Source organism: Brachyhypopomus gauderio, chromosome 1, assembly GCF_052324685.1.
Source record: "Brachyhypopomus gauderio isolate BG-103 chromosome 1, BGAUD_0.2, whole genome shotgun sequence".
Taxonomy (NCBI): Eukaryota; Metazoa; Chordata; class Actinopteri; order Gymnotiformes; family Hypopomidae; genus Brachyhypopomus; species Brachyhypopomus gauderio.
This window is the reverse complement of record NC_135211.1, coordinates 13,959,533-13,966,279: the sequence shown is the minus strand read 5'-3', so window position 1 is coordinate 13,966,279 and position 6,747 is coordinate 13,959,533. Positions and strand designations below refer to the sequence as shown.

The 6,747-nt window shown below is 45.9% G+C and overlaps 1 protein-coding gene across 1 annotated transcript; it reads left to right on the top strand.

Moving 5' to 3' along the window:
• The first annotated feature begins 211 nt into the window (after positions 1-211).
• tshz3b (teashirt zinc finger homeobox 3b) lies at positions 212-5,266 on the top strand. The gene has a single exon (XM_076998162.1). It carries the CDS (start codon positions 273-275, stop codon positions 3,663-3,665), a length of 3,393 nt encoding a protein of 1,130 aa, XP_076854277.1. The 5' UTR covers positions 212-272; the 3' UTR covers positions 3,666-5,266.
• Positions 5,267-6,747: the final 1,481 nt, after the last annotated feature.

Here is a 6,747-nt window from a genome sequence, read left to right as displayed (position 1 = left end):
GAAAAAATGTAACTTCATTTCAATATTGGTAATATAATAGTGTAGCTAAGTTGAGAGACTTTACGATGTAATGCTGATTTATTTGTCAGCAGTGGTGGAAAACAGAAACACCCATAATTTGTGTCAGCTGTCTGTGCGCTTTTCGAGGCGCTGCAGGATGTCGCATGTGAACTCTCCAAAGCTGGACACTGCAGTAACCATGTTCTTTGTTTCTGCTTTTTTGTTTATTCTCTGCAGCGTATGTTCCTGAGGAGCTCAAAGAAGCTGCCCTAATGGATGAGGATGTGGAGGGAGATGATTCAGCCATCGAGGAGGAGCCCGCCATGAAGTACATGTGCCAGGACAAGGACTTCCTCCTCAAAGATCGCCCGGGCTTCCACGACTCCCCCGCTGCGGATTTCTCCAGCCATGAGATGGACAGCGAGTCCCACCTCAGCGAGTCGAGCGACCGCATGTCGGATTTCGAGAGCGCCTCGCTGAAGAACGAGGAGGATGGCACAGCCAAGGAGTCACTCCCGTCACTCTCCTCCTCTGCGACCGTCAGGACAGCGACCGCGGCCCCGCCCAGCACCGAGGAAGTGACCCCTGCGGGCCTGGACAGTCTGGAGCAGATGAAGGCTATTTACACCAGCTTCCTGACCAATTCCTATTGGTCATCCCTGAACTTGAATGTGGCGCAGCCCCAAACTGAAAAACCTCCACGCAGTCACAGCAGTAGTAGCAGTAGTAGCAGTAGTAGCAGTAGCTGTGGTAGTGGCGGCTATGACTGGCACCAGTCGGCCGTGGCCAAAACCCTGCAGCAAGTTTCACAGAACCAGAACCGAATACTGCATCCGGCATCTGAGCCCAACCTCTTTAGCACTGTGCAGCTGTACCGGCAGAGCACCAAGCTCTATGGCTCCATTTTTACCGGTGCCAGCAAATTCCGCTGCAAGGATTGCAGCGCCGCCTACGACACGCTGGTTGAGCTAACGGTACACATGAACGAGACCGGCCACTACAGAGACGACAACCACGAGACAGACAGTGAGGGCACAAAGCGCTGGTCCAAACCCCGCAAGCGTTCTCTGTTGGAGATGGAAGGCAAGGAGGATGCCCAAAAGGTCCTCAAGTGCATGTACTGTGGCCACTCCTTTGAGTCACTACAGGACCTCAGTGTCCATATGATCAAGACGAAACACTACCAGAAAGTGCCTCTCAAGGAGCCCGTGACACCTGTGGCAGCTAAGATCATCTCCTCAGCTCGCAAAAGAGCACCTATCGAGCTGGAGCTGCCAAGCTCACCAGACTCCAATGGTGGCACACCCAAACCCTCTCTCTCAGACTCCAGTGATGTCCTGCAGAAGACAGCAAACCCCTATATAACACCCAACAACCGCTACGGGCATCAGAATGGCGCGAGCTATGCGTGGCAGTTTGAATCTCGGAAATCTCAAATATTGAAGTGCATGGAGTGTGGGAGCTCCCATGACACCCTGCAGGAGCTAACAGCTCACATGATGGTGACAGGTCATTTCATTAAAGTGACCAACTCAGCTATCAAGAAGGGTAAGCCCATCATGGAGTCACCCGCCACCCCAGCCCCTAACACTATGCCTCCCAGTGAGGATAAGGTTCAGTCAGTGCCACTGGCGGCCACAGCTTTTTCTCCACCTCCACCTGCGCCCCCTCCACCTAGCATATCCCCCATCTGTGCTATGGAAATTAAGAAAGAGGAAAAAGAAGAAGAGTGTACCAAGGAAACCACTATTAGCATCAAAGAGAAGAAAATCACAGACGATGAGGCTGAGGAGAAGTTCGACATCTCCTCCAAATATCCATACTTGACTGAAGAAGACCTGGAGGAAAGCCCTAAGGGGGGGTTTGACATTCTGAAGTCACTGGAAAACACAGTTACTTCTGCCATCAACAAAGCACAGAATGGCACACCAAGCTGGGGAGGCTACCCTAGCATTCATGCTGCCTATCAGCTCCCGAACATCATGAAACTTTCCCTGCGCAACTCAGGAAAGAGCTCCCCCCTGAAGTACATGTTTTCTGGAGAAGAGATCATGTCCCCCACAAAAAGCCAATCTCTCATCTCCCCTCCAAGCTGCCAGACCTCCCCTCTACCCAAAAATAACTTCCATGCCATGGAGGAGCTTGTCAAGAAAGTAACTGAAAAAGTGGCCAAAGTGGAGGAGAAAATGAGGGATCCTGGGACAAGAGCTTCCCCGCTCAGACGAACCACTCCCTCTCCTTGCAGTAGTGAGGCAGGAGACTCCAACAGAGGGGAGTCACCCAAAGAGAGAAGAGGAGCCAAAACCCCAGAAAGCAATGGATCAGTGAATGCTCACAAGGACTCCAATGGTGATGCCCATCCAAAAGAGTCCCTGGAGAATGGCACTGACCATGCTGTCAAGACTCCTGCCACGTCCCTATGCAGCAGCACTGCAATTATAACTGACCATCCGCCAGAACAGCCATTCGTCAACCCCTTAAGTGCGCTTCAGTCTGTCATGAATGTCCACCTAGGCAAAGCTGCTAAACCTGCCCTCCCATCTCTGGACCCCATGAGTATGCTCTTCAAGATGAGCAACAGTCTGGCAGAGAAGGCAGCCGTGGCCGCCTCTACCCCAGCCCAGACCAAAAAGACGAACGAACACCTTGACCGCTACTTTTACCATATCAACAATGACCAGCCCATTGACCTGACCAAAGGGAAGAGCGAGAAAAGCAGTTCCCTGGGATCGGCTTTGCTGTCCTCGTCCACTTCAACGCCGTCCTCGGTGTCACCCTCTTCAACCATCACCATGGCCAAGACATCGTCTGCGGTGGCTTCGTTCATGTCTAACTCCCCCCTGCGTGAAAATGCCCTGTCGGACATCTCCGATATGCTTCGCAACCTAACAGAGAGCCATGTGTCCAAATCTTCGACGCCAACCAGTCTGTCTGAGCGGTCAGACGTAGATGGCAGTACACATGAGGAGCCTGAGGACATGTCCCCAGCTCAAAAGCGCAAAGGACGACAGTCCAACTGGAACCCGCAGCATCTGCTCATTCTGCAAGCACAGTTTGCCTCCAGCTTGCGGCAAACAGGTGATGGCAAGTACATCATGTCTGACCTCAGTCCACAGGAACGCATGCATATCTCTCGCTTCACTGGGCTCTCAATGACGACCATCAGCCACTGGCTGGCTAACGTCAAGTACCAGTTGAGGCGGACAGGTGGCACCAAGTTCCTGAAGAACCTCGACTCTGGCCACCCCGTCTTCTTCTGCAGTGACTGTGCTTCACAGATTCGCTCCCCCTCAACCTATGTCAGCCATCTTGAATCCCACCTGGGCTTTCGGCTTAGGGACCTGGCTAAATTGTCTGGGGAGCAGTTAGCGAGCCAGATCTCACGCCATGCTAGGGGACTGTCTGAGAAACTGCTCACAGCTCAAGCCCATGCCCTGGCCCACTCCCTCCCAAACCCTATCACCAATCCCAACCTCAGCCCCCACTCTCAATCCCACTCCCCCTCCCCATCTCCAGATGAAGAGGCCAATGGCACCACATATCAGTGCAAACTGTGCAACCGGACTTTTGCTAGCAAGCATGCTGTCAAACTCCATCTGAGCAAGACTCATGGCAAATCCCCTGAGGACCACCTTATGTATGTCTGTGAACTCGAGAAACCTTAGCGCTGGTCAAAGACACACTACTCTTTCTGCAATCTCTCTCGCTATTTCTCTTGCTTTCTCTGAAGCCTTCTGACTAACATTTCTTAATTCCGATGATGAACTGACAATGACTAACAAAGAACTAACTGCACATATATGCCATAAAACTACTGTTTAGTTTCGGCACATGATGTGTTGGGTTTCCACCTGGAATAACTCCGGTCCAGAGACATTCTCTTTCCTCATTTTAGGTAAAAAAAAGCCCCCTGAAAATATAGAAAAACAAAAAAAGATAATTTTCTAACTGTGCAGTGTTGAGTGAAGAAGTGCTGTTGTCACTGGTAAAATATGAAGGTATATAAGAAAAACTTAAAATGAAGTTGTATGTATTTGAAAGTTGTGTAAATTGGATTCACCTTTATTATTTTATTTTACCTTTTGTTTTATTTTTGGCATCCCTGAGATGCAGAAGCTGCATGCATTGATGAAACGGTTTAGTTTAACTTTTGATAACTGAATCTCTCTTTCTTTCTTTCTTTTTGTTAACGTGAACTATATGTGCTGGTGTCAGCAGACAAAATTTAACCCTCTGAGTACGGCCAAGCACTTGTACATTAACAATCCACAATAAAGAAAATTGAGAGAAAAAATACTGATTGGGAATACCTTAGTTCAAATTCATTTGAGAGGCCACATTTCTGCATATTTCTCAAATCTAAACTCACAAATCCAAAACAAACAAACAAACAAACAAAATAAAAAACAAAACACATACAAAGGAATACAAAATTATCATCATGCCTGATGTTCAAGCTTTTAACCTGAGTGGCTTCTGATGCAAAATGTGTGTGAATCCAAAACAACAGTGTTTTAGTTTTCCGAAATCAGGGGCCTTTATTAAATCAGGTGGTGTAAAAATCTGTATATAAAAACATATAAACTAATTTCTGTCTAAATTATGCATCATTTTATATTTTTAATTTAAGAGGAGTATGACTATCTACTGGTGCACAATATATGAAGACATTAATGAAATTGTTTTGCACAATAGTTTTATAAATGTTATTTAATCAGATGTATGGAAATGAGAGAAAAAGTACACCCTAAACTTTTAATTCCACCTCGTGCTCAAAGGGTTAAACTTCTTGTACAAGACTTGTTCCATCATTTCTTGAACATTTAAAAAGTTGTACAAAAGATGCTACTTTATAACGCAAGGAGGAATTCCACAATGTAACCTATTATTTATAAACACTCTTGGTTGTTGTTTCATATTGTAGAATGCCTTTTTGATTGGTAACTTTTATGTTGTTCTGTCTAATTATTCTCCCATGATTCCACACTGCAGCTTTTTGGGAAATGAAAGGTAACCATGGTTTCCTTGCCTCCGATTGACAGTTCTGCGACATTTTTTGGCAGTTAATTTGCTGAAATAACTGACAGCTGCCAGTGAATGGAAATCTAATGTGTAAAATATTGGCATGTAAACAGCACAGGCACTGTTATGCATTCTGTGCCAGTGATTCTCTGTTTTGTTGTTGTTGACAATGAAGCACCCATTATATGACTTCATATAACCTTTTTTTCTACTGCAGCATTAAAATGAAAATGTTTTGGGATTATTATTATTTTTTATTTGAATCTTTTGCAATAACTTGATGTGTCATGGCGAGTTTGTCTGGCATTAGTGGCCGGATAAAAAGCACACAAAAAAAGGCTAGTGATGTGTGGGGAAGGATTGTGGGGCAGCATGGTGGTAGGGATCATGACCACTTCACCGCCAGAACCGTCCACCGAGAGGCACGCATTCATAGGCGATATTCAGAAATTTCTCTTTATCTGACAAACGTTACATTTTTGGTAAGGCGAGATGAATGAAGTGGTTCTGGTCCTCTGAGCACTGTTGTGTTCAGACTTCATCATTAATTTGTGAAGGCCTTACATGTGGCAGTCTAGTGGAGGCCCACACTGGTGCAGTGCTCCTATATCCCTCTCTTCATTTAAGTCCCTGCATGGTGACACATCCATTCACTAACTCTCCTAATATGGCTTAACTAGGGAAGCATCAGACAATGTGAAGTGAAAAGTGCCCCCCACCCCCACCCCCGATTTCAGAGCTGGGATGTAGCGGATAATTGCATAAACCCTGGCATTAACTGTCTCATTTTCACCATTTTATTCCCAGCTCTGTAATTAGCGCAGACTTCTATTTTGTGCGGATAGATTTGTTTGGGCTTCGTGCAGGATGACAACAATACTGCAGTGAGAGTAGTGTGACTCCCAAGGCCTGTTTAACATGGATCAACAATTAGACACACACACACACACACACATATATATATACACAAAGAACATCTCGGATATATATGGGGTATCGTGTGTGCAGGCTGAGGAAGTAGGCCTGCTTAAGAAATATTTTATATGGTTGTGAGGTTTTTTTCCTCGAAAAAGTGTTTCCCTTGTTTAGTTGCTGAATCTGTTTCTCATCATTTATGTCAGTGAGCATTCAGCACACACTCACACACACACACACACACACACATATCAGCAAGCAGGTAGAGGGGACTTCATGCATGGTGACAAGGTGCTGCTGTGTGTGAAAATGTCAGCCTTCACAGGCTTGCCTGAAGTCTGGCGCCGTATTTAAGGTGCTCATTAGTCGCAAAGAAAATATGCGTGAAATTGAAGTGTAAGAAAGCCATTTTGTCTCCTCTCTCCAAGCCAAGCCGAACCCAGGCACTCTGGCTTATTACGGTTCAAAACAAGCATGCAAGGAGACAATGTGTAGCTATCAAGAAATGCCTACACACATGTACATACACACTGACTCCATAACACACACACACACAGTCTCAGTTGCTCTAGACAGTTGTTCATTTTGCACACATACATACATGCAGTCAGGATGATGCTCCTATACACCTACTTCTTCACATATTGACATTTTCCTCCTATTTGTATACGGCAGATGGTTTTATTTAATATTATTTGCAATTAAACACTGGAAGACTGAGAGAGCCATCTTAAGAGTATACACTGTGTTATTGCCTGTTTGTAAGATTTCTCCTTAGAAACCACAAAGGCTTTGGGTAAATCAAATGAA

Coding starts and splice junctions, on each gene's coding strand:
- tshz3b (XM_076998162.1), top strand. CDS start 273: ATGGATGAGGATGTGGAGGGAGATGATTCAGCCATCGAGGAGGAGCCC.